General features: G+C 45.7%; 1 protein-coding gene across 2 annotated transcripts; it reads right to left on the bottom strand.

Annotated features, from left to right (window-relative positions):
- Nucleotides 1–92: 92 nt before the first annotated feature.
- LOC103623341 (cystine/glutamate transporter) lies at nt 93–20,727 on the bottom strand. Of its 2 annotated transcripts, none has more exons than XM_017745817.1 (13): nt 20,505–20,717; nt 17,503–19,803; nt 15,344–15,470; nt 14,474–14,589; nt 13,679–13,804; nt 10,012–10,111; nt 9,879–9,923; nt 9,557–9,680; nt 9,141–9,244; nt 7,172–7,268; nt 6,217–6,366; nt 3,768–3,942; nt 93–2,946 (listed from the first exon to the last, which is right to left on the bottom strand). In XM_017745817.1, exons 2-13 carry the CDS (start codon nt 17,693–17,695, stop codon nt 2,882–2,884), a joined length of 1,422 nt encoding a protein of 473 aa, XP_017601306.1. In that variant the 5' UTR covers nt 17,696–19,803; nt 20,505–20,717; the 3' UTR covers nt 93–2,881. The 2 variants fall into 2 exon arrangements, with proteins under 2 accessions (XP_017601306.1, XP_017601307.1); XM_017745818.1 differs by lacking the exon at nt 93–2,946 and adding an exon at nt 2,953–3,148 and having other exon boundaries at nt 20,505–20,727.
- Between the last annotated feature and the right edge of the window lie 6,608 nt (nt 20,728–27,335).

Genomic DNA, 27,335 nt, shown 5'->3' with positions numbered 1-27,335 from the left:
CATTCCCCAGCAGAGCTCTGAGGCATAAAGCTTAACAACAAGTCAAGTAGTCTTGACTATGCAAACTTGTTCAGATGCAAGCATTTCTTTGACCTTTTTTTTTTTTTCCCCACAGTTTGCATTCTTGAATTGCCCAGAACATTTTTCTTTCCTGGTGATCCAGTCACACCAGATTAGTAGTGGCTGAAACACAAATTTCTGAGTCTCCGGAAAGGGTGCGCTCTGAGTGCATCCTATAGACGTAGCATTAAAACGAACAAACCAACCAACCCAACAACCAAAAAAACCACAAAACCCCTACTGCACGCACACACACACAAAAAACCAAAACAAAATCCACAGATGTGTTTATGAAGTTGAACTCTCTCGCTTCTGGCTGTTCTTGAAGCTCTTAGGCCTACTGAGGCCTACTGAGGCCTAGGAGCTTCAGTAAGCATGAGGTAGCAGCTTTAGGAAGAGCATTCTGGCTTGGTAGAAAATGTTTACATATCTTTGCTGGGAGAAGCACACCATCCTCTCTAAAAACAAACAACTCTCCACAAACTGGAAACTTGAGCTCACCGTAAACTGATACTTTCCAAACATAGTATTTTTTATTATTATCCCTTTTAATTGCAATGTCATTTGTGGAGCTGTTGAACCTCTGATTTCTCAACCATGGTACTATATCTGTCTGCATTTCCAGTATCTGACAGGTCTTGGAGCAGTCATCCTATGTATAGCCCTGCAAGATCATATTCCTGCCCAGTCAGCAGAGACACCCAAGTGTGGTTTCCCTGCATACATCAAATGATTTATCCTTTATAAAGAAACCATGGTCCAGCAGGTAGTGTTACAAAGTCTCCTCCCAGCAATTTCAATTCTCATTCATGTTTTCTCTTCAGAGGAAATGGACAAAGAAGGGACATTTCACCCTTTCTCTGCGCCTCTGTGAAACACAGCAGCTCTGTTGCAATTTCAGACTGCTCCAAGGTTAGATGTGGGAGTAATGATGCCACAACAAGTGCACACTGTGTTCACAGGGGTATTGCAGCCTCGGACCAGGCTGGCAGTACCTCGTGCTTCTACCTTAAGATGTGTAAAATCCCCCAAACCAGTACCTAAGTGGGTGGTCTCAGGAAATGTTGGGGTGATTGGGCTCACCTGGTTCTGCAAAGTCTTCTGCAGATTGGTCCCCCAGCCACCCACACTGGATCCCAGCCATGGGGTGCTGTGGGTATCGCCATCCCTGGGGACAATGGCCACGGTGGGAAGGTGTTCCAGGGGGTTCAGCTTCAGCAAAGCCTGGCACAAGGAGGGACTGGCTCTTGTCTGGGAACATGGAAGCATTTCCAGATCTCTCTTGAATCCATTCTATCATTTAAAGCCAGTACCTTCTCCTGTAAATTGTGATGGTTTCCATAGTGAGGATTTTCCCAGTGAGACTGTATTTCCTGTTGGACAGTGTCCAGCAGCTTGTAAATTAAATTGTGAGAGGCTAGTGGGGAAGCAAGCCCTGCAACCACACTGTTGCTCTCCCAGCTTAATTCAGCACAGGAACAGGAAGCAGTCATTACAAGAATAATAATTCTCAATTGCTTTGAAAAAACCCCAACTTTAGTTCCAAAATTTTACATGTTTCAGTAGATTACGTTTGGTTTGTAAATGGTATTTTGTTTTTATTTTAGGTACATAAATGTTTGATACAAAGGATTAAAAAATGCTCCATGTTCTGCTGTTCCTCTTTCCAGCAGGAGTCTCAGCATGCTACTTCCCATCTTTTAGGAACCGATTAACAATTACATGATTGTAAACGGCTAATTACTGTTTTATCTGGACATAACATTGTCTCATTAATAATGCAAACTAAAGTAATCCAATAATGGAAACCTTTCTCATGCCATTATCTCAAATTAAGATTTATGGATTGAATCAGCAAGTCATGTGCAATCAGCAAGTTAAAGCTTGGATGTGAAGTCACTCACTTCTTCTTACAGCACTAAAAGATGTGCTTATTCAGGAACCTGCCCAAGTCTCATCAGTGGTCCTGTCTAATTAAAGGAGGAATTGTATTTCACTGGAGCTGGGCCAAATTTTGAGTTTTCAACTTCACTGGTGAGGAATAGATCTGGGAAGTCAGGGGTGGGACCAGGATCTATTCTGTCATATTCTAGTTGATATTTAGCTGATTTTTTTTAATGCATTTGTACATTTTAAAATGTCATTCCATAAAAGTAAAATTCAAAGTTGAAAGATTATTTGCAAGCTAAAAAAACTCATCCTGCTTATACAAAAATCAAAGCAAAAACATTATGATCTTACTTTGCTAATACTTGAATTTCAAATATCTTCTCATTAGCTGAACCTTCACTTTCTGGTGAACAAAATTTTATCCCCCTGCCTTCCCCTTTCCAATCAATCTACCTTATCTCTAACTTGCTGTCCCCAACCTTTCCCCTTGTCCACAACGAGGCTACTACAGTGGTTCTGTTTGAAACTTGCATTTGGCTTCCATGTATTGGATTCTAAGTTCTGCAACATGCCTCCTTCCTCTATTTGCCAAGTTAGGAAAACAAAATATTGTCTCTGTACTCACACACACACACACACACACTCAGTTTTACTCAAGACTGGGCTAGGCTGCAAAATTAGGATCTTGGTTTCAAAGACACTGCAGGCAAAGCAAGCTCATTTCAGAGAACTAATTTGCTCTTCTGAAAAAAGGGCAGGAAGAGATCCCAATTGGCAAGCTTAGGAACACTTGCAGCATGGTTTTGGCTCAGTCATCCTCATTTGCACTGACTAAAAAGAATAAAAGCATGGCCTGCTTTTGGTAGGATCAAAGGTGTCAAAAATGGAGTAATATATTTTTATCGTCTTCTGTGAGTTTCTGATGGTTTTCTCAGTAAGTCTTGATTTCTTGTTGGACAACTTCCAGCAGTAACTGTAGTTTGTGTGTAAGATAATCTGAAAGGGTGGAAAAAAAGGAAGGAAGCTTAGTCCAGAGGAAATCCTGAGATATGGCTGAAAATCAGAACATCAGCACTGATGGCTGGAGCACTTTATGTTGGCAGATCACTGTATCTGTTTCCTTTCTTGCTGTATGTTTTGTTCTATTCAGTGGTTACTGATGCACCTCCATCCAACACCAGATCAAAGGAAAACAAGACTTGTAACAGAAATAACAAATTAAATTCAAACCTGGGCTCTCATTTCTGAAAAAGCATTGTACCACCATGCCTACATCCAAAGGAAATCTGTACTAGGCACTGCATGGAGTGGAGATGTACTTCATTTCCATGGCCACATTTGTGCCCAAACCATCCTGGCCTCTTCGCCAAGAGGACAGGCCTCTGGCAGCACTCTTCTCCTACCAGTCCTCTCCCCAGCCTTTCAGCTAGTAAGTTTGTGCGTGAGGTTACAGTGTCTGCCTGTCTCTCCATCCTAACTTTTCGTCTTGTCGCTCCGTGTCAGACAAATTTGACCCAGACCTAGCGATCCCAAAGACATGATGAAGTTCAGTAGGATCCAGGGATGCGGTGCAAAAGCAACCGTCTCTGTTCCCCCTGTTGGTAGACCTCAGCTTTGTCTTTGTTAAAACAAATTTGGCCATGGAGGCTGTGCATTGGGAAAGACATTGGAGGAGTGCCAGGGGTCATGATTAAGGTTTCATGAGGTCTGTTGGTCGAGGAGCCATTTGCATTAGAGATGAGCCCTGGGAGCAAACCAGCATCCCCACCCCTGAGCCTCTTTAGGTCCACAATACTGGAAGTCAAGTGCATACTTACAAAACAGGTTGCGACAGCGGTCTGACATCTGCCTGTGAATTATGAGGTAGTAGACTGGAAAACCACTCAAAACCATGGTGCATCCAATGCTAATGCTCACAGGGTCTGAGTAGAAAGACATTGCCACTGTGAAGAGGCAGATGATGGTAAAAGAGACAGGAACAAACAGGGGAACCTGGGGAAAAGAGCACAGAAGACTATCAGGGAAAACTGGTGGCTGTAGCCAATCAGTCTCTGTATGTGCCAACACACACTGTATTCATTTCTCCACCTAAAGAAGATGAGAAGAATCATATCCTGTCCTGCAGAGTGTCTCTGTACAATCAGACTGCAAACAACTGCATCAGCTTCAGAGCCCAGTGTGCCCTGTGAGGTGCATGCCTCCTATATTCATGTGCACCAAAATTTAAACTTCGTTTGCAACTGGAAGCCAAGCAGGGGGAGAAGCCACCCTACACCCCACTGCTCTGTGAATGTCCTGCTCCTGTGCATGCACACACACACACAGCCCTACTTGCCACCTAAAAACTGCTGAGGGAAAATCTGAAGCCAAGAAAGTAGTGACACTTTGAATCAAACTGTTCTTTGCTTATAAAACTCACTACTTGTTTTGCCCTTCCTCCAGCTCACCTGAGATTTATAGTGACTAAACCAAGACAAACCAGACTCTATCTCTGTAGTACCTGCACCAAGAACATGAGATTCAGCGACACCATGGTGAAAATCAAAGCAGCACTCAGCACTTCAGGCATACCCTATTGGGTGAGCCAATTCATCTGGGTTATTTGGAGAGCAAATAGGAATACTGCAGTAAATAATAAAACTGTGAAACAATCCCTCTGTCTCTGGATCCAAACTCAGCCAAGTAACTTCTCGCCATGGCTGGTGGAATGAAGGAGCTGCTCTCATCTAGGGTGACAATCTTTACCAGTAATAAAGATTGTATTTTGGATGCTCAACATGCCGAGTTGGAAGAGATCAGTTGCTCTAGGTGTGGCAGGCATCCAGCCATCAAACTTAGGTACTCTTGTTGTCTTTCCACCCGGAGCATCCCCTGCCAGCCATTCCTACATGCACACAGTCACACTGCACATCTGCTTGAGAGGTGTGCGAGCAGACTGCTCCCTCCTCCTTCCCGTGTTTTCTCACCGTTTTTAACCCAAAATGCCCTAGAGAGTTTAAGTACCAGCAGAGTCACACGCATGTCGCGCTCCGTTCTCCACCGGGGCCGCTAGAGCGCAGCACGTGCCCGCGCCACCTGCCCGCAGCCCTTCCTCTTGCACAGAACTGATAAAAACTGGGGAAAAGGCGGAGGGAAATCAGCCCAACTGACCAAAAGGCCAGTATTTCCCTCCCTCGCTCAATCAGCATTTAGGACCCGCTAGAAGTCTGAATCTCTGTTAAAAAAACAAAACAACCGGGCAAAATCTCAGCATCTGAAAGCAGCAGCAGTGCCACCCACTAATAAACCTCCCCTGAGAAGCTTGGTTTGAAAGATAAAGCAAAAATGTATTCAGTTTGGTCCTGGAGGAGTACACGAATACAGCCAACCAACAAACTGGGAAACCTCAAGGCCTCTGCTAAATGCAAAGACTGAGAAGAAAAATTACCCCAAACTTTGCAGGAGGACACGCACAGCTCATGGAGGAGCCCTGCGGGCTGCAGGAAGTGTTTCTGACCCCTGAGCTCCTCACTGCCTGGTGCCAGCAGCTCTGGAGGTCCTCTCTCTTCCCCGGGAGCTTCTGGCTGGAGGCACCATGCAGGGGCGACGAGAGTCAGGAAAAAACTGCGCCCGCCTCAAGCACTGCCCCAGCCTGATACCTTCTGCACATTATCCAGCAGTGGGAAATGTGCCTGAGTGCAGGAAAGCTGCTCCAGCAACCAGCTCCAGCATCCCCTGCTGACATGAGGAAGATCCCAGCACCCAGCAGCATGAGAAAGGCCACAAAAGGGGCCCACTGCTTTACAATAGACAGTATTTCTATACCAGCAGATGATTCCTCCCAAGTCAGATTTTCTCCCTGGACCCCTCTGCCCATGCTCCTTTTTCCCCAAGCCTGATACACTCCTGCTTCTCACAGCTAGAGCTGAGACTTACCTACCACTGAAATAACATCCAGGTAAGAGTCCCTCCTTGTAGCCCACAAGAGATGAGTGAGAGCACTGCTTTCTGTACATCTGCCAGCTCCAAGCCTGAAACTTTGTCCCCTGTAGCAAGCAGTCTGGTGACTCCATGTAGAACTGGCTTTATAGGTTTTACCACATCTGACTGTTTGGGCACATCAACCAATTTCAGGAGCTCCCCATATGCATTACTAAGCATCAGGGATTGAGACCCCTTGGAGCCTAAAGGGCTACCATGGCCATGTAATGCTGTAAATTAGCAAATCAAAGAGAGGAATGACAGGCCTGCACATTCTTGGCTGCCAGGTGTGTGCTGTGCATTTACCTTGAAGGGGCTGTGCAGCTCTGGGTGACGGTGGCGATGGACGATGAGCCCGAGGGTGGCTAATCCTATGAAGAGCCATCGGGAAAAGCTGAAGAAGTTCAGTAGATGGTAGATGTCTCCAATGCACACCATGGCAGTGACCAAAGGGAACTGAGCATTGTGAACATGAAATACAGTCATTAAAGCCTTGCTATGGTACTCTGATTAGGAAGGGTAATACGGATCACCTCCTCCAACTCCCCTGCAACTACTTCACAGCCCCAACATTTTGGAGGTCAGAGAACTTTACAAAAGAATGTCACAGACTGAAGGCAAAAGACCTAAAGGCGCTATTCTGTAGTGCTACAGAAAGGAGTGATCATTTCAAGATCAGTACCATCTTTGATGCTTCATGTTCAAGACAGGGCAATTAAAACATGCATGATCCAAAAGCCTGCACTGCTTGTACACAGGCTATCTATAACGACATCTGCTAAGTTTTTAGTAAGTCAGCCAAGCTGCAACAGGCACTGCAGCACAGTTAGGATGGAGCTGGACCACTGCCATAAAAAACCCCCCTGAACAAACCAAAGTATCAGACCAGATTATCTCTACAAATGCTCATTCCTTGCATTTCCACCACACCTGGGAATTTTCAATTTCCAAATAGCAAAAGCCAGGCAGAGGTGTTTTCATAAGGCAATATCAAGCAACACCTGTGGCAGATGGTAGGGACAATACTTTTAAAAAAGCTGTCTAAGGTTATAAGGCAGGGACTTCAAGGCTGTACAGTTGGGTACCACTGCTGGCTCAAGGGGACTTAGTACTTTCCAGCCATTTTCTGTATCCTGCCTTCTTTATTTTCCAGGGGTAATTTAATGTCTCAACACCCTTTAAAACTCCTCAGTTTAACCAGTCTTTGCAAGAGAGACAAGACTGCAAACGAACAGAACGTCACACAGCCAGATCTCCTTACCATTAACATGACAGCAGGAAGGGGTGTATGCCGTCGAATGTGGATCATGGAGAAGAGGGGAGGCCACTGTCCTTCCCTGGAAGCCACAAACAGAGTCCTAGGAAAAGACAGGCAGCCCTGTGCATTAACATCCTACATCCAGACTAGAAATGAGATCAGTCACTGGACTGACTTGAGGTATCAGGGCACCCTCTCCGTTTCCCAGCACAAGTCCACAGTTCTGCCTTTAGCTGCACCTTCATAGAATCATCAAATGTCTTGGGTTGGAACCCATCCCCCCTGCCATGGGCAGGGACAGCTTCCATTTTGGGGGCATTTGGAAGAAAACCCCAAGGCTGGGTTCCCATAGCTCTCCCAGGACCAGTTCAATGCAGTGCAGAGCCCACCATCAGAACCACTGGCAGTGTCTCCTTGGGTGCCTTGTTAGCAGAGACCTTTGGGCACGTCCAAAGTGACCATGAATGATCTCAGGCTGGAAACAGGAGTAAGAAGGTCTCTTGCCATCAGAAAAGTAATTAATCTTTCCAGTGAAAGATTAATTACTTTTCCAGTGTAAAGGAAATGGAGGGATTACAAACTTCAGTCCTTAATAAGAGAAGCTGGTGAGTTTATGGAAGGGGATTGTGAGTTTTGAAGCCTATATTCTTGTGTGTACATATATAGAAAATACAAAGTGCAATCTCCTCAAATGGCAGATGATTTCCAATCCTCTGGTCAGCTGCTGGAAAATACAGTTTGTCATACTGCCAAGAGGCTAGCTACACACAAGAACAGCTACAAAATGAGAGCAGAGTTCCTTGCTTCCATCCTTCTTTGACTCATGAAAGAGCAATTAAGGAGAAGACAATCACATCCAATTTTATAAATTTAATATCCACAAACAAACCATGCCAGAGCATCAGCTGGGCTGGAGCAGGGCCCAAAGCAGCTGGGACACAAGTGTACAACCAGTTTTATTGCTGTCTCTGTGGCTTTGCAGGGGTGTGGCTGGCAGGCAGCCAGGGAGGCCCCATCAGTGTTTATATGGGCTTTCTGCAGTGATTATGTTAATGATGCCAGGATGGGGAAGAGAAGGTTGATAAGGGATGCAAAGAACCTCTGTGCTGTGCAGAGACTTCTCATCCTCAAAGAAAACCACTATCTAGAGCAGCTAATGGGAAGGATCATCCACACCTGTATTTAATACAGGACTTCAGGGTAGTGGATCAGATAATTCATTAGCTTTCATGCTATGAAACATTCCTTTCAGATCAACTGATTTTTCCCTTTGCAATCAAAGCTGTGAAGCAGAACCCACCACAGAGTTTGCTCAGCTCCACAGGACCAGCACAACATCCTTCTTCATAAGGTCTGCCCTCCTCTCCAATTTCAAGGCTCCCATAAGGACAGGGACTGTGTCAGACATTGAAGCTGGCAAGTTAATTTTTCCATGGAACAAAGCTTTTCTTATTGCTATAACAAGACTTCTTGAACCTTGACTATTACTTTAGGGGTAGCCCACCCCAATGACATTTCACGGACTTCAAAGGAAAGTCCTCAAGGGAGAGTTTGCCTAGAGAGCCTCACAACAGAGGGACCCCATGCCCTGGAGCAGCACAGCTGAGTGAACCCAGTGAAAGAAGACTCGGTCTCACTGAGCAGCTGCCAACATCAACAAAGCCTTTAGTTCACCAAAAACATTGACATTTCAATTTAAACTGGGGATTTAAACTGAAGGGTAGGGGAGAAGATAAAAATCTTTCTTTGTGACCAGACCTAGATACCAAAGTCTGGACCTGGCCAGAAATAGAAAGAGTAGACACTTAGCCAAAAGGGACCATCCTGTAGCTGACAACTTGGGAGTCAAAAGCCTTATTTTTCCCACAAGAGTGGCTAAAATGCCACCATGTGGATGGGTAGTTGCACAGGTTGCTGGTGCTTCCCTCTGATTCAGTAAGCCAAAAGCATAATAGATCCTTAGGGATGTGACCTTGAAAATGTGAAGATTCCTCCATTCATGGTTCCAAAGCAGGACAGTGCGACAAGGACAGGGACCACGGAGATCAGGCTTTTGAAGGCTCGCTGCACAAAGCTCTGGAGGAAGAAAAAACATGACTTGAGGAACATGTGGTGATCTCTAGGTGACATCAGGGTCAAAAAAACCCGAAAACTTCTTCCATTGAAGGAGTGATATATAAGTCATAAATCTCACCTTTTCTACTGTCATCTGCAGGTTATTTTTCATTATCTTTTAAGCACAACTAGAAGAAGTTACTGTTGCCCAGTAATCAAGAAAAATTACAAAGCAATAAAGCATTTTATAGGAAAATCATCTCTGAAAGACTTGCCATGACCACAGCATAAGCTGGCCACACTGAGGAGATAACAATAGCAATAACAACTCACCACAGCCACAGCAGGAGAAGCCAGAACATCTTGTGTTCCCAGGACTGTGTAATACGAGACATTGGTGAGCATGTACCCCACAATTACCGTGATCACAGACACGATGACAGCCAGGGGGATATTTCTACAAGAAAGGAGAAAACACATACGCAAAGAACAAGCTGCTATCCCTTGTTATGCACACTGTTACTGCAGATTTTATCTGGTAGTACAATTGATTGCAGTCAGGTGAACCCACAAACATATTCCTCCCGTACTGCACTTGGGAAAGCTGTGCTACCCCCGAGGCTGGTAACCCAGGGCAGCTTCCTCCCAGCCTTACCGTTCAGGTTTGACCAACTCTTCACGCACAAAGCTGGTCTGAAACCTGCACGATGGGAAGAGATGGGGTGAGAGTCTGAGTCATGCTGAGGGCGCCTGTCTGCTGCTATGACGTGCCCTCCCATCGCACCTACCAGCCTGAGTATGCGAACATGCCTGCATAGAAAGCCAGGGGGAGCTTATCCAGAACCAGAGACTGTCGGTCAAAAGCATCCTGGAAGTGTTCGGTGTGGCCTGCAGAGGAGATAAACAATGGACACAGAGTAGGAAAATGTCAGAGACAGGCTTTCTTCCCTGTAGGATAACATCCCTTGTATCACTTGCCCAGACCTGGGAAGAGTGTGATTTCCTTGGAGCCAGGTATTCAAATTCATTTCATTGCTTTAATTTCAGGGCTGTTGCTGATATGTTTACTTTCCTACAGCGACATAAAAAAAACCCAACTATACCTTGTCCAGCTACGGGAGGCATTTCAGGAAGGGCAACAACAGTAGCTAGTTGTTTCCAACAGACCTTGCTATGGGAACAGGAGATCGTGGAGATGAGAGGATTGACATTGTCCTCTCCTTTCCTCAGGCCCAAAATTAATTTGTTGGATTGACCCCCATGTTTTGTCCCCAGCCCCCTCAGCAGCTGGACACGCACTCCCCCTTTGATGTGGTGCAGCCAGTGAGGCGGCTAACTCAGTTCTCACTATGCTCCCTCCTGTTTCCTGCTGCTGGAGCACTGACCCCAGCCCTGTGCCGGCCAGAGCATGGGAACCAGGCTGGAGGAGGGGACAGGAGCAGGGAACTGCCGGTCTGACCCACCACCACTCACCCACAGGTGAGTGCAAAGCAAATAAAATTTTCGAAGTAGAGGTGTCTCAGTTATTTACCAAGTCCCCTAATTTTCCTTCCAGTTCTCTACTTGAAATAATAAACCAAAACATACCAAAAAAAAAATCAGAGTCAGGATTTTCTCTAAATAATAAAAAAAAACACTTGGGGAAGAGACAAATGCTGAATGGCCTCCCATTCAAACACAGTCAAAAGGAGCTGCATTCCCAACATTTTCAAATCCAGGTAACCCAAGGTTCAGTTCCACGTCGATGTTCAATTTTTTATAATAAAGTCTCTTTAAGAGTAAGAGGTGTGAATCTTGCCTAGTTGGGCTTCACCAGGCAAGGTGTGACATGGCATGGAGCATACAAAGTCAGGCCACTTCTATGGAGGTGCTTCTGCAAGAAGTTCAGTGACGAGATTTGGGCACTTGGGTTTGAAACGCTGGCCCAGCAAGTCTCTAAAATAAGCCTGAGCCAAAGAGAAGGTAATGGCAGAGGAAAGGACAAAAGTGCAACCAAAAAAAGCAGCATAAGGCAGAGGAATTAGGCAAAATTATTCAAAAGCACAAAACTGATTTTTAAGCACAAAAAAAATTCAAATTGAAAATAGGTTTGAAGAAAACTAACCCAAAATATAGGAGTGGGCCTGTTGGGGTACTTTTTTTATGTTCTGAAATGATGGCTGGTAAGTGATGGTGCATGAAAAGGATTTATTGCCTGCAACGCATTAATGAGCAATTTACAGTCCCCCATGAGTCACATTAAATACAGCCTGTCATACTGGAGTCTCTTGGTGAATTCTCCCTCCAGATGTCACCTGCACTTATCCTCCCCACCAGGGGACAGGTGCCAGGGCTCCAGATTGTCATTTGAAGGCATTCCTAACAATAATGGCTCAGGATTCCTAGCTGCAGGGCAGTCATTTAGTTCAGAGGCACTGCCAGCCCAAGGGGATCTTTGCATGTTCAAAGGAGCCAGCTCCAGACATCAGAAAGAAACATGAACATGGAGCCCACTGCCTGTGGTGTTTTCTCTGCAGAAGAAGGTAATAGCATGAAGAGGGAGCAGGCTTCATCCCTTGAGTGGGAATGCCTTGGGCTCTTCTATAAACCGAGGCTTGGATTAAAGCCAATACTCTCGTATTGTTCACAGAAGATACTACTGGTAGGGTTTTCCTCTCCCACTCTGCATGTGGGCATGAAATCCTGTACCAAGATCATTGTAAATTCACTAAATTACCACCCATCTCAATCTGGAGGTAAAAAACATTAGCTTTAGCCACAGAAAGGTTAGAGATGCCATTACCAGGGCTCCACTGAGGGCTGGTAACTCATTGCACAGTGTGACTGGCTCAGGGGATGCTGTCACATCCTAAACGTCTATCAGATACGTGCTGCTTTGGAAAGATTTTGAGCCACACTGGAAACAGGCAAGCCTGACTCCAAAGAAAGACCATCTGCAGAGGAAGGCGCCTGTATGACTCCGGGTAGGATCACACATCCTCTGGCACTAAGACCCACTAAATTTTGGAGAAAGCACCACCCAGCCAGGTGCATCAGCACAGTGCAATGATGCGGCTTGTGCCAGCTACACCGGTCTCAGCTCCCAGCTAATTCACATTGTCATAGGTTAGCAAGCTAAGTCTCAGAAGTGATATTCTTCTTACAGCTTCCTCTACGACCTGACAGAACCTATCAGCTGGCCAGTTTGAATATGGACAATTGTTTGAGCCACTTAAAGTTGTGACCGTCTCTGTGATGCACACTTAAGAATAGAAACCAACCCCCCCACGCTCGTTCTTTTTTTTGCCCCATGCAGGGACCAGCAGGCCCGGCCCAGACCCTGCTTGAGCCAGACCGGGCTGGGCCACAGCCATCCTGGAGCCAATGGGCCCTTTTCCACCCGTGGAACCTCCCCCACAGCCCTGCTGTGGGCAGCCGGAGCAGCTGGGCTCCCCCCCCTCTCCACTTCAATAAGCCACATTCCAGCCACAAGGCCTAGGTGAGATTAACCCTTTTAGTGCTGTGAAGAGCTAAAAACCTGAGAGAAGAGAAAGAGGAGATGCTTAAAGCTGAAATTCTGTTGTAAAGCTATCATATATCCAAGTACCCGTTGTAATTTCAAGAAGATATAGAGGGTGGAGTGTTCAACTCGTGCTTGTTAACAAAAGCACCTGCGCCGAGATAGGCAGATGCTGACGCAGCTGTAATTTAATGAGAAGTTTGGACAGGGAGAGATGGAAGCGATGAGGACTTCTGCTCCAATGGGAAAGGGAGAAAACCTCAGTTCCTAGAGATGATCCCAGAGATAGTCCTAAAGATGAAGATGAGGATGACCCTTTGCTCCCAGGGAAGGAGGAGGGCCTCTGTTCTTAGAGATTAAATGCTCCCAGAGATGGATGAAGAGAACTTTTGTTTCTGAACAGCTCAACCTTAAAATTGTACCCCAAAAACCTTCAAGAGTGGACCCTCGAAAGCAGTTGTGGGAAAAGCTGCAAGCTGGGGGAAGGGACTCACATGCGAGCAGAGAGACTCCTCTTCCTAAATGGACTGAACAAGGTTATTGTGGAAGTGGTAAACAGACTGAACATCTTAAGAGTTGTCTTTTTACGTTGTCAGTGGGAGAAGGGAAGAAGGTGGGGAGAGGAGAAGAGTTCTGAAAGTGTGGTATGATTTTTCTTTTCTTCTTTTAAGTCTGTTAATAAACTTCTTTATATTCTTTCAAAGTTGGTGCCTGCTTTGCATTTCTCCTAATTCTTATCTCACAGAAGGTAAACAGTAATGAGTATTTTGGACCAAACGACTACACTAAATCGGTGTTTCCGCCCGGTTACAAACCCAACCCGCTACAACATCCAGCACATGCACAGAGAAAGCTCCTGGCAGCTAAGTGAGCACTGCACTTGTCACTTGGGACCGATAAAAGCCATGACGAGGGGACCAGCGAGCACCTTCCTTCAGCCATGCAGCAACACCTACCCTGGGCCAGCAGCATCATCCCTGGCACGATGATGAGTGCAAGAGCCAGGAGTTTGACAACAGAGAGAGCCGTCTGCAGCCGTGCGCTCCAGGTGACACTCCAGGAATTGAGGGTGAGGACCGTGTCTGGAGAGAAGACCACACTGCTACAGCTGCAGCCTGTGCTCGACACACACAGGAAAAAATACAGCAGCTCTCCCTGCCCTGGGGATGCTGGGGGAAGGCCGCATCTTTATGCCTTAGAGAGGATGCCTGGGGTGAGAGATGTCAGAAAACATTACAGGTGTGGTCCAGCATACAGTGTTTAAAGAGGGAGCTGAGTTATGTTCCTAAAAGGCAGCAGGAACCTGGTTCCTGCTGGGTGATCCACACCTGCCTGGGGGAAGAGTGTGGAACATCTCAGCAGCCCACTTTGCAGATTCCCTGTGCCAGTCCACACCAGTCTGGAGCAGGCAGGACAGCTTCATGGGCTGGATGCATCGGGGGAGGAGTCCAAAACCTTGAGCCTTACGCCCACAACCCATGTGGCTTTTGCGCAATTACACATGGAGAGTTTCTGCTCCCACACTTGGCAAAATCCCCCTACCTAGGGCTCCAGCTGGTCAAGAGGGAGGCCCATTCCCCTTCCTGGAAAATACAGTGGCCCAACACCATCACCTTGAATCAGAATATTTTGGGTGGCCAAGGAGGTAAGACAGGACTCCTATCTCACGGTTGTGCCAGGAAAGCCCATAAGTGCTCCTAGTCCAGGGCAGAGAGGCCAGGATGGACAATCCCATAAGTGTTAGTACTTACAGTAGCCCAGGAGAGACACGAGCTTCACCGCAGGCACAGGGGCAGCACAGGGGGCAAAAAATGGCTCCAGCATGTAGCGTCCAAATGCCAAGGAAACCACAGCACTGTTGGCAGGCCTGGATGGGGAGTGTGGGGGGAACCAAGCACAAACTGCTCTGAGGATGGCTGAAAAATGGCATGAGTTAAAACTGCACTAAACTTGGGAAGGGGAGCAAGTTTCCCCACCTGGCTTAATCCTCTTACCCATGCAGATGGTGAATTCCCATTGAGTTTTTCTCATAGGTTTTTCTCAGGAAATGGGTTAAAAACCACATGCTGCAAAATGATTAATTTCCAACTTGAAAGGAAAAGTTGAGATTAATCATACTGAGCAAAGCAGCGTGGTTCATATGTCCTGCTTCATCTCAGCTTACATGAAGGATACAGGTTATTGAGAGGTGAGGACTTCCTTTTTAATGTTAAAAAAAGAAGTAGCTCACAATTTTATAAATTATTTAACTTGGGACTAAGTCAGAAAGTTGTCTCCACTTTCCGAATCTGGAAAAATCAAAGAAGTTTCACACTGAAAACAGAAGACCTGAAATAAATCTGGCATCTATTGTCAGTCTCTGAAATACACCACAGCTCTTGGGGGATACCATCTGCCAGGGCAGAAGAGAGCTATTCTTCAAGTACAGAACACATTTAACATTTGTAACTATTTCTACTTTGCATCTTCTTCCTTTTATCACTGAAAAATCTTTTAAAATCATTCAACTTGTTTCTACTCTTTCCTTTATGAACTGCCTGGACTGTTACCTGGCACCATAACTTTAGGTATTTTAAATTATCACTGCATCCAGGAAGAGACAAGCAAACCAAATCTCTTACCTGATAGCAAAAAACTCTGCCCACAGGAATAAGAAGCTTGGCAGAGGCCCTAGTGTCTCCAAAATGTAGATATAATGTCCTCCAGACTTGGTGATTCTTGTTCCAAGCTCTGCATAGCACAAGGCACCTGGAAAAGTTCAGGTAGAAATGTACCAAGCAAATAATCCCATGGATTTTCTCTTTTCTGTGTGATTTTTCAGAGATTGAACAAATCCATTTAAGATAAGGAGCGAATGAGAGGAAGAGAAAGAGATTTAACAGAACTACTTTTCCCTATTTTTGTGTACTGCCGTGTTTTGAAGTAATTGGCTTACCTGTCAGGTGGAAAGAAATTGTCTATTTTGTGGTTAATGTTACAACATTTCCATGGAAGCTCCGCAGAAGGGTGTGTCATAGAAATGCTGCACAGAGCAACAAGAAGCTTCCTTTGAAAAATACCCTGGATTCTTGCTTCTCCTCACAGTTAGACTGGTGAAAGGGTGCTTACAAAGCAGCTACAGCAGCTCAGCCACAAGCCATGGCTGAACTGGTCATCCCAATCATGTTTTTAATCCCAGGCCACATTCTCGTGTTCTTATCTTGCATCTTCACATAAATCCCTTCCCTCCTTTGAATCCAGTTGTGACATGGCCATGCCTCCAAGTCCCATAGCAATCATGCCACATTCAGGTCGTGCAGGATGGTGACAACCTCAATGTTTCCTGCTTCCCTGCTGGAAAATTTGTGCAGAATTCCTGTTCAAAGCATCAAATACAGGCAGACAGCCCATTTCATTTATTCCAGTGGGTCCCTTGAGACATGCATGCCTCAAGCATGCATGTAAGTGTGTTGCTGAACTCATGCAATGGACTTGTATATATGCTTCAGTTGAAAGAAAAAAAAAGCATAAAAGAAAGCAGGCCTTTTAAAATACTGCAAAGAAGTGTCAGAGAAATTATATGGGGAGGTCGTCAAGCTGATAAAAGGGAAGAACAAACCAACAAATCCAGCTACAAAATGCAATAACTTGATAAAGAGGCTCCCAAGGCCCTTCCAGCAGAGTGTATCAAAGGATGCTGCAGAGGGAGAAACCTTTGCAAGTGCAGAGCTTGGCTATGTGATTAGCACACACACTATCATTTACTGCTCTTCTTGGTTAAAAGAAACACCATGCTCCCATTATATTGTAAGCTTTCCTTTAAGCAGAAGTGTATAATTCACCAAACGATCTCACAGAGGTTGCAATGTGAAATATTGGTACACATATACTAAGAGAAAGAACAACTTGTTGCCCTATTAACAACTGAATGTCTCAATTTCTAAACTTGCATGTACATGTCACAGTGTCAGAGCGGTTTTTTTCACATGTAGTATTTCTCCTTGTTGTTTTTTTCTTAAGTAAGTTACAACAGAAGAAGAATGTTAAAGTCACACACTGTAATAAGCATCAGATTTCTCTTCTGGGCTGGAAGAACTTGCAGTTGTCCTAATAGCACCTTTAGAGAGTTTCTGAGGTGGTGATGTTATACAGTTAATGAAAGAAACTAAAAGCCATGTGTTTTATCCACTGTAACTTTTAAGAGCTATATTATTTCAAAAGAAACAGAATGAAACTGCCATCCAAAAGACAACCTTCGTGAGAAAAGACTGGTATTAAATGACAGAAATCAATCCAACAGTAACACACAGAAAGTGGGGCTGATCTGCTCCATCTCCTGCTCCCAGGCAGCATCAGACATACCCACACCATTTCTGACAGACACCCAGACACCCACCCCAGGCTGGTGCATACCCTGCAGCTCCGCAGGCATTCCAGTTCAGTGCTTCGCTATTCTCCCCGACAGAAAGGGGATCCCATATGGGATATTGGGACTGTCCCTTCCTGCCCCCTTCACAGTGTCTGTGAAAAGCACAGCACAGCCCTCAGATTCCCTTTTAGGTGCCTACATCTCCTTTCCACCTTACAGAAGGAATCCCCACATTCTCTCCCAGCTTTCCTGGCGGAGACCATGCTGCCTCCGTTCACAGTCACTGTCACTCCCTGACTTCTTAAACCTTTGTTGCAGTAGGAACCAGGAATTTTGGGTTTATTCATCTCCCAACTTTCTAAACATAAAAATGTGCAGGCTCCCCTCACTTCCCAGGTGCTTAAGCAAAGGCTGCCAAAGCCCACCACTCACCAAACATGGAGAGGAGCCCACAGGAGAACCAGACGACCAGGGAGAAGCCCACGCTGCCAGAGTTTTTCAGTACTCCTTTGGGGGAAATAAAGATGCCACTGCCAACCATGCTGCCAATGAGCAGCGAGAAAGCCCGCAGCAAGGTTATCTTTTTCCTCAGGAAGATGGCCTCTTCTTTCTTGTCTTTCCCCATGGCTTTTGTCTAATCACAGGGGAAGGTCATGCATTCAGGAGCTACAGTCTCCCAAGTTTCCTCAAGGTTCACCTGTAAGACAAGGAGTTAGGGTTTCGAGGATCTTCTTTTCTGGACAAATTTTTTTTTCAGTAACCTGTTAAGAGCTGTTGAATCTGTTCTCCTCAGCTTCAGGAAGCACCAGCCAAACCACAGGTGCATAGAACACCCTTGGTATCATCTCTCTCATCAGTACAGCTCCCGAGAGACACTCTAAGTGTTTTCTGCTGCTTCTTCTTCCAGGCACCACATGTTGCATGCCAGCCACACTTCAGGATGATCTCCAGATTTGACTTTGATCAATATCAGAGTGCCCAGACTGGAACTGGCCAGCTTAGGGTTAATTTAATGCGACCTAATACGGGGGTACATTGATTTCAGCTCACTGGCAAAAAACAGATTTAAAGTTGCCAACCTAACAATCAAGACCTTGAGAACCTCTGAGGTTAGAAAAACATTAAGCTGCATTAGTTGGTGCACAGAGATGATTTAAGCTTTTTGAACTTCCTATCCATCCTTGCTGAATGAACTAGCCCTGATTGTCTCCCTAGAGCTCCATTTTATCAGTGTTTCTTAATACAGCGTCAAGCCTTTTTGCTTTCAAAGTATTGAAGAGTCAGGAATAAATACTGTTTACAATTGTAAGACAGAACTTAGTCATTACTAACAGACATGTCATTTCTTCTATTAATATTAAAAAATTCTTGGTAATAGCAGCAGTGAAGTTTTTCCTAGAAAAGAAGGAACTTCAGACACTTCAGGGATCATGAGTTGATCCAGATTCAGTTCTCGCAAAGTGCAGCAGCCTCTCCCTTCCCCTCCTTGTCTCTCCCATCTCTATCACTCCTAAATTGGCAACTTCACCAAGAAACTCACCTTTTGTTTAGGAAGGTAACACGAATTCAGGTCAGTTACTGCAGCCTAATTTGCTGCAGCAAACAGGTCTCTAGTTTTCCTAATAGCCAGGTAGATGTTTTACACTGGTAATTATCCCTGGCAGAGCAGGCAAGACAAGTCTGGAGTAGGTAATTTGGCTCTTGTCCGGCCTCCTGCCACACATCCCCAACAATGCTCACACACCCAGCTTCAATGCTTTTTTCATTATTCTAACACAGTAAATTGCATTATGGTGAATATTTGCTCCAGCTCCATGGCTGTATATTATTGCAAAGCTGTGCTTTACGTGAGACCCTATTTTATGGGTTTCTTGAATAATTTAGTAATTGCAGTGGTGTGTCCACAAGGAGACAGTGGTCACCTCTAGAAGCAGACCTAAGCAGCCAGAAATTGCTTTCTTGGTAGAGAGATGGTAGAGTTAGATTCCCTAACTTTGAGGGGACCATTCTTGTTACAACTCACCCACAATACTTCTTTGCATGCCCTGTGCAAACTCAGTGTAACCAAGGTCTTTTCTCCCCCATCCCCAGCTCTTTTCCCACCTGGAAGCCGGCAGGAGGAAGCAGGGTTATCACTTTCTCTGCACACATACGACAAGCACATGCAGAAAGCCCTTTCTCCTGCCAGCAGCACGAGCTGGTTTCTCTGAGATTGTGCCAAGCCTGCACAAGCATCTTCTCAATCAAACCAGCCAAGTCTAGTTATTAAACCTCTAATGAGTCCCGGAGGACTCTTTACGGCTCAGATGGGTCACGTCAGCCTCGTCTGGTCCCACAGAGCTGCTCCTCAGAGTCCCAAAACCTCACAGGGCTGAGGGAGACAGCAGCTATGGAAGAGCAGGGAAAGAACCCTGGGAGCCTCCCAACCCCTCAGCTGCAGTTCCCTCAGACACCAATTAATTACCTTAATGTGAAATACCAATATCGTCTGGTATTTCTCAGCTGAAATGAGACCCACACAGCATTCATTTGCAGGCGTGAAGCACAGAGCCTCACCAAACTGAACCGAGATGCTGTGCACAGCTATGTCTAAAGCACTGTTTGGAGATAATTGAAAGTGCACTTATCTGTTTGGCTGCGTTTTAAACAAAGCAGGTAACATTTACAATCCATCAGACTCCCATTTCTTGCTGGGATCCCGAAGCAGCAGAAGACAGTGTCTCTTTGCAGAGTCTGAAATTACACAGAGAGAGCAGGGGAGGAACAAAAAAAAGGAGAGATCAAATCAAATTTACAGGCCAGGTTAATGATCCAAAGTAAACACCAAACTCCGTACTTCTGTCCCCATGCTTTTTTTTTTTTTTCCTAATTTTAATACTACTGCCATGCAAAAGTATGTGGAGATAAAAGAGTCCAGTCCAGTAAATTTTAGAAACATTAAATCTATCAGTACTTGTTCCAGAAGTGGTTGAAGGAGGAGGGGAAAAAGGCGGAAAAGGAAAAAAAACATAAAGAGTAATAGAAAGCTATTGAATAGAACTTCAAAGAGTCACCTAGCAGAGCCTACAGAGCCCAGAGAGACCATTCCTGCCTGCTCTGCTTTCCAGCAGCTACATTCCAGCACCAGGCACATTAAAATTCAGGGATGTTAATCCTTGTGGCAATGCTTAAGAATATTCACAATGTGCTTAGCACAAAGGAAACAGGCAAAGCTGCTTTTTGTTCGCCCCTTTGACTTAAACGATAGGCTGAAATCCTTCTTGTCCCAAAATGCAGTACCTTTACATGAGATAGATCATCAGTCAGCAGGGCTGGAGAAAAACATTACTCAAACCTATTTCACAACTTATCACACATACTGGATCTTTCCTCCCTCATTCTTCATTTACACTGGCTTTATTGTTGATTTGGGGTTTTTTAGCTGTTAATCTTACCTCACAAGCACTGGAGCATGGACAGAGAGGGAGAAGACAGGCACAGAGAGAGAATCATGTCTGTTATTCGTAGTGTTGTCTAGAAGCCCCAGCCAAGAGCAGGACCCACTGTGCTCAGCACAGAGGCAGAGTGGATGTTACTCTGATGAAAAGTTAGTGAGATAAACAAGCAAGCTGGAAAAGGAGAGGAGGGAGACAGCATCATTCTCAGCTGGGGAGCTGAGACCTAGAACAACGAGTGACTTTCCTCCTCCTACCACGCAGGAAGTGGGTGGCATCCCTGGGAAAACAGACTGTACCTCCAGAGTCCCACTTCAATGACCTACCCCCCCAAAAAACACCCCAGCTACTAGGGAATATTCCTAAATATTTACAGCTGTGTTTTCTTTGTGTCCTCAATCAATATCATACAGCCAAGAACAGGTTAACCCCTTCGTTTTCGTACTGCAAGAATGCAGGCATCAAGCTATTCCTTGCAGTCTCACTATTTTTTCTTTTTTGATGCCAAAAATGCCATTCCAATTCAATGTCTACCACAAGGCACAGAATCTAACTAAATAAAATCAGCAGTGAATGGGAGCTTTTTTATTCATGCATGAAAGTAACATAAATAAGCTTTAATGAGGCTGATGGTGGTCTGTTCTGGGAACTCAATCAGAATATCTATTTAGGAGACCTGAGAGATGTTTGTTTATAGACCAAAATGAACACGAGAAACAGGCTGAAAGGACAAGACGTGAAGCTCAACTTCTTTTCAACTTTCTACAGCTGGTTTGCCACCCTGGATAAGAAACCAAAAGGAACAGTAGTTAATAAATCAGGCTCAGGTTTGCAGCCCCAGATGTAGTAATAAATCCATGCAATTGCCTTAGGTGTAAATGTAAAAATAATTTCCATTGGCTTCTTCTACAGAGTTTCACAAATATCATCTTGTGAACTGTCTATCAAAAGACTACTATTTCCTAACATTTCTGTCTTAATGAAAAATTTTTTTTGCCTTGACAGCAAAATTGCTTTTGGCTCAGGTCACAGCACTTCTATAATCTCATATAGGCATTTCCAGTTACCCTTCAGACACGGGTAACTTCTTCTAGAAAACAAGCTGATGGTATGGTGAGTCTGGACCTCTTAGTGATAGGAGGATGACCTTTCAACTGAGAACTTAAAAGTATTGACTCCACACTTTGGCTAAAAATTGGACTAAACCAAGAGCAAGGTTTTCAAGCAGCTAAATTCCTGTTGGCTTCAGAGCTCCTTCCTACCAGGATTTATATTCTACATCAAGTTTAAAATTCTTCAGAACAACCAGTCTGCCAAAGCAGACGTTACAAATGGAGATGTTTTATAATAGTAGTGCTGATGGATTTTCACAGGATGCACCGATTGTATAATGTCATCTCATTTTTCTAGGCATCCGATTATAACGCACCATTCAAACTGCCACAAGGAACTTGCACTTCTGTGTATCCAGAACTGATTTCCCATTTATGTCGTTGTGCAGGAGCATTGGTCCTTTCATGAGTATTTCTTCCTCACACGTTGCCAGTGACACACCAAACACAAATCTGGAGAGATGCACACCTGATTAAAAAAGACTCCAGTCTTCTTCTACAGCACCAGCTCTTAAAGACTCTCAGAAGAGTGCATTGGCATCCCTGCGTGAAGAACTAACACGATTCGTCTTTCTTACAAGCAGGAGCAGGGAATACCGAAAGCATTTGCCCCCCAGCCCATCAGGTCCAAAGGAGCAACAACACCCAGAGCACCAGGCACTGGAGCACAGGAACCCTAGGCAAAGAAGAAAACAAAACACTTAACAAGACACTGTCTCACATAGCTGTTCTTCCTGAGGCCAACATCTTGGCTCTACATTATCTCTAGTGGGGCACAGTGCAGGGAAGTGTCCTCAGAGCTTTGTTCTTTTGTAGACAGTCCTCCAAGAAGCAAGCTGTTTTCACTCTCCAGATCAGACCTCCTTCCTGGAACAAGACAATTTGTCCTATTTGAAACTGTTTTCTTAGCTGCATAAGACAGAACAAAAACAAAAATAAATCTAAACATTTCTAGCAGAAGACACCCAACAGAGAAGTCTAATGTTGTAGCAAAGTGCAGCCAAACTCCCCAAATGAGAATTCTTCTCAAGCACTTCAAATTAAAAAAAAAAAAAATTGCTAATAGAGAAACATTGCCCCTCATTCCAATGGTTTGTGGCACTGCAGCAGTGCTGAGGTCTCGGGGTTTGTCTGCCTTTGACCTGGAGCTGGGCAGTGCCAATGTGCAACAGTTCTTGCTCCTGCAGGGAAAATTCCTCCATGAACCAGGCCTTTGTTTTACCTCAGGCCTTGGCTGAGGGCTATAAAAGATACTGCTTCCTAGACACTGCTTGGTGACTTAACAAAAAAGCAAGTTTGAGAGCCTCAGGCTGCTCTCTGGGGAGCTCTTACTCATCCCTGGGGCTGTTGCTCTGCAGGGCTGCTATGGTGGGGTCTTTATCGGGGCCAGTATTCCCATCAGCAATAGGCCAGTGGCACCATCATCCAGAACCCCACGGTGCTTTAGAGCTGCAGACTAATGCCTAAGCCTCTCCATAAATATTCTGCAAGGACAAGACACATCTCCTGAAAGGGGGAAAACGCCAAAATGGCCATGCTCATCACCAGCTTTCCTCACAAAGAGGTAATTCCTCACTAATACTGGCTATTTTATCCTGCTATGGAGACAGCTCTCTCCTGGTGAAACCCTGCTGGAGTCAGAAGAAACCCTCTGCTGCTTTTGCTGTTGTCAGATGGTGGGCCCCATCAACAGGGGTTCCTGATCTACCCAGCTTTAACCATCTGGAATGGAATCCTTTGAGAGCTGACTGAAGTAATAAAATTCCTCTTTCTATATTGCTTCATATATTACATTAGTTTCCCCCTTAATCTCACTGCAGTGCTGATGATTTATCACCTCAGGCCTCCAGTTTCCTGCAGACTCGACCTCAGTGCCTGGATTTGCTCCTTCTCTTCCCTCCTTCAAGGAATTCAAAAGAAAATATAAACATTAAAAAACAACAACCCTTTACACTTTCATTAGTCACTCACTTTGCTTGCTACTCATGGTCTAATCCACAGTTAAACCTCAGTGTTTTATGCTAAATCACCCACTCTGGCACCTGACTCGCACACAGCCCAACCTCTGCCTTGAACATACCTCAGAATGGGGGGAGTCTCTCCTTTTGGCCTCTCTGCTCAGCTGTTACTCATTTATTAAAATATAAGCCAAATATACAATTATGCTGGAAGGAACATGTATCCTTGGTAGGCCTTTTTGGCTCTTATCCAGCAACTTTCAGGCAACGGGGATTTGTATTTTACTACACAAAGTTTCAGATTAATTCCTTACCCTTCCCCAGCCTCTGATGGAAGGAAGGGGAACAAGAAGGGTTTTCTCTGACCTCTACCTCATCCCCCATGAGACAGCACAGGAGCACACATCCTGGTCTGTCCTGGGTAACAGGGAGCAGTGACTTCTAAAAAGACAGCGTATGTCTTTTTATATGATATGGCACCATATCATCTCAGGCAGTGCAGCCCCTGCTAGCTTCCCAGAGCCAGGGGCATGGCACCAGAAACTATTCAAACACCTAACTCATGTTTTTTCAGGTAACATACAGCCCACCCCCCGTTTTCACTTGTATTTAGTGAGAATCGGATTCTAGGAACAAGCATGTCAACAAAACCAGATCAACATGCTCACTGGGAAGGTTAAGTCAACACAAGGGCATGTTTATTCAATTTTAATGTAAGTACAGTCATGGAAGTCTCTGCTGGGAAGGACACCTGGGTGCCTCTGGCCCTGTCTCCCATAAGAAGCAGGACTTTTGCCAACACTAGCTCAGATCATCCATTGTTTTGTCTAGCCAAGTCTTAAACCCCCTTAAGAGTCCCTGACATCTCTGGGTAACCTGTTCCAGTGCTGCACCACTGTTCTGTGGAGAAGCTTTTCCCAATGGCCACTCAGAACATCCCAACCACTCCTTGTGGCTGTTACCCATGGCTATGTCATCTATCACTGCAGAGGCCTCCACGTGCTCACCCTCACAGATCAGCTCATAGCAGCCTTTGGTGATGGTCCTTGTCACCCCTCCCTCCCCAGCAGCCAGGGCTCCACGAGCCCCAGAGACTCACTTCTCTTTGGGTTTCCCTGAAGTCTGTGGACTCAACACTGCTGCAAGCTATGATGGCTTAAGCACAGAGAGCTACAGGCAGTGAAAGGCACCAAGTGGATGTTTCCCTCCTATCTGGAGGCTCCAGCATGTCTCTGATGTCCTCTGAGCCCCACACTGAAATGACCTTTAGCCTTGGAAACTCTATTTTTGGCATGGTTTTTTTTCCTCCCTCTCCTTTTTCCATCCTGGACTTTGAACCTCCCTGTGATCTTGTCCGCATGATTGCATCATTCATGGCAGGTAAGGTCAGCATGAATAGAAGGAAGTACAAACAGCACTTCACACAGCACTCCAGCAGCTGGGAGAACCTGCAGCCAGCAGAGGTTATGGACCCAGTCAGGTCTAATAAAGACCTGCATCAGTGGAGGGGCAGGAACTACAATTGCGATTATTCATGTTGAAACAGAGGTCACTATGTCTCCTGCTTCAGTGGCAAATCTGAGCCCTGCGGGGTGTCTCGGGAGGAGGTTTCCTTTGTCCACAGCCAGGGCAGCCCAGCAAGGCTCTGCTGCAGGCTGCACAAAGGAAGAAATACCATGTGTTTTCTTTTCCTTGTCACTGTAGCTCAGCACAAATGCAGAATATGTATGGAGAGAGGAAGGGAGGATTTTCCCTTATAGGACTGCACTGTAGTCCTGTGAGGCACTCGGATTTGGGGTCATTGTGGCCAGTACCAAGGAGTCACCATCCTGAATATCTAAGATCTGAATTCAGCTCCCCTCCTGGATGCCTTTAAACAATGCCAGCCAGTGTATCCCTAGCCCCTGCATTTCCACATGGCTCCATCCTAGGAGTCCTTGCTGTGCAGGCAGCAGCAGTTCAAACCTCTGCTTGTTTCTGTCCCCAGCTGACTTGCCATGTAAGACAAGGAGAACAAGGGGACTGTTCAGGGCAGCTACTGCTCACCAGGTAGAGGTGGGACAAGGAGACTGTTTGCCTGAGGAAGACCACTGCTCTGGCAGGGGCTGCAGCAGTGCTGGCTGCCTTGTGGGACACCCTCTCCGTGGCATCAGTGCTTTTTGACAGGTGCCTCATGCAAGTGAGAACATCGCAAAATTCAGGACATCTGTACAAATTCCAGACTGATGCAGCTGCTGAAATGTAATTATGAAAAACATTAGTAATTGAATTGGGAAGGCATCACAAAACATCTAAGGAGAAAGAAAATAAACTGCAAGCACGTAACAGCCTCCACATGTCACTGGGACCAGCACAGTCTGCACCAGCTGAGGCACTGCTTCCGGAGAAGGAAAAACACTTCCAGGGGAGCAACTACACAGCTGGGGTCAAGCCCTTGTTCCCTGTCACAGTGCTGGTGAACCATGTGGGCCTCCCCTGCCACACAAAGATGGGTTTTCAGGGAGACTGAGTCCTCTGGCCACAGTTTGGGCTTCTGCACTTGTCAAAGCCTGGGACTGAAATATAATCAGCTGGAATGAGTCAGGAATACTCCTCAGCCCTGTTCAGAATAGGACCCATGGGCCACCAAGAATGCTTGCTTTCAGTCAGCACTTTGCTGAGCATCCCCAGACCTTACCACCACTACCAGGAGCTGCCAGACCCTGCCAGCCACATTCCACCCCAGTGCAGCCTCTGATAACAGCTGACCTGGCCCTTTGGTGCTGAGCTCTGGAGAGACACAGGGACAAACAAAGAGGCAGGTGATGACCAGTGTTGCTCACTGGACTCACCAGCATGGTCAAGGTTGTCAAACAATCACCCTCTCCGTTCCCGGTGTCTCTTTGGCTGCCCCCTGACAGGCATCCTAACACCAGTTTGGTGCAAAAAGCTGGGAAAAAGTTACCATTCCAGATCAAACAGCCCAGATCCAAGCCCCAGGTCATACATTATGCAACTGTACTCACATGCAAAGCACATCTAGCCTCTTGCTGTACTTTCATAAAGCACATCCAGAAAGAAGATGCAACATAACCTGCATATCAGTGGAGACAAGACAGTTGGAGCAGCAATAAGAGATTATCCCACACGCATTCAACTGTTTCTACTTAACTGGTGGCTACTCGGCAGCAGGAACAGAGGATACCAAATCACTAAGTTCTGTCAATTCCTGTAACCCTCTCATCCCTCCCCAGCCACTTAATGCTCTTTTAGGTGAAGGAAAAGGTTTATTGTGTTTTTTTCCCCTTCCTCCCCTACACTCTTTTTGTTTTATCCTGAGAAATGTAACTATAAAAGGTGTCAGCACAATGCTACACACATGCGGCTGATGGAGAAGCAAGCCGTAATTTCAGTCCCAAGACAAGGGGAAGCCAACGAGTCTTTCCCCATGTTTCAGCAAACTGCAGGTGAAGACCTCCAGGGTAAAGAAACAAAGAAAACACAAACCCTTGTACTTTGTTCACACCCTCAAGCAGCAAGGAGCCTTGGATCCTCGAGGTGGCGCCTTTGGGGGTGCCCTGTCCCAATGCCGTGCAAAGACGGAGCGAGCCAGCAAGTACATCCGGCAGTGACTGTTCCCACCCACGTGGGATGCCTGCAGATGGTTTTTCCAGAAGGCCTTGGAGGAAGCTTGAGGATTTTGCTGCTGAATCAGGCTTTCTGCAGCACAGGCAGAGCCCCTGCCGCTGGCACCGAGCCCTGCCGCTGGCACACCGCTGGGC

Source organism: Corvus brachyrhynchos, unplaced genomic scaffold (assembly GCF_000691975.1).
Source record: "Corvus brachyrhynchos isolate BGI_N302 unplaced genomic scaffold, ASM69197v1 scaffold209, whole genome shotgun sequence".
NCBI lineage: Eukaryota > Metazoa > Chordata > Aves > Passeriformes > Corvidae > Corvus > Corvus brachyrhynchos.
This window is presented reverse-complemented; position numbering and strand designations above follow the sequence as displayed.

Bases quoted from the DNA above. Each gene is read 5' to 3' on its own strand.
- LOC103623341 (XM_017745817.1), bottom strand. From the start codon at position 17,695: ATGGGGAAAGACAAGAAAGAAGAGGCCATCTTCCTGAGGAAAAAGATA. The intron at 9,924-10,011 runs GTAGGTGCGATG...CCCATCGTGCAG, and splicing joins ATGTTCGCATACTCAGGCTG to GTTTCAGACCAGCTTTGTGC. The intron at 9,245-9,556 runs GTGAGTTGTTAT...TTCTTCCTCCAG, and splicing joins CTTCTCCTGCTGTGGCTGTG to AGCTTTGTGCAGCGAGCCTT.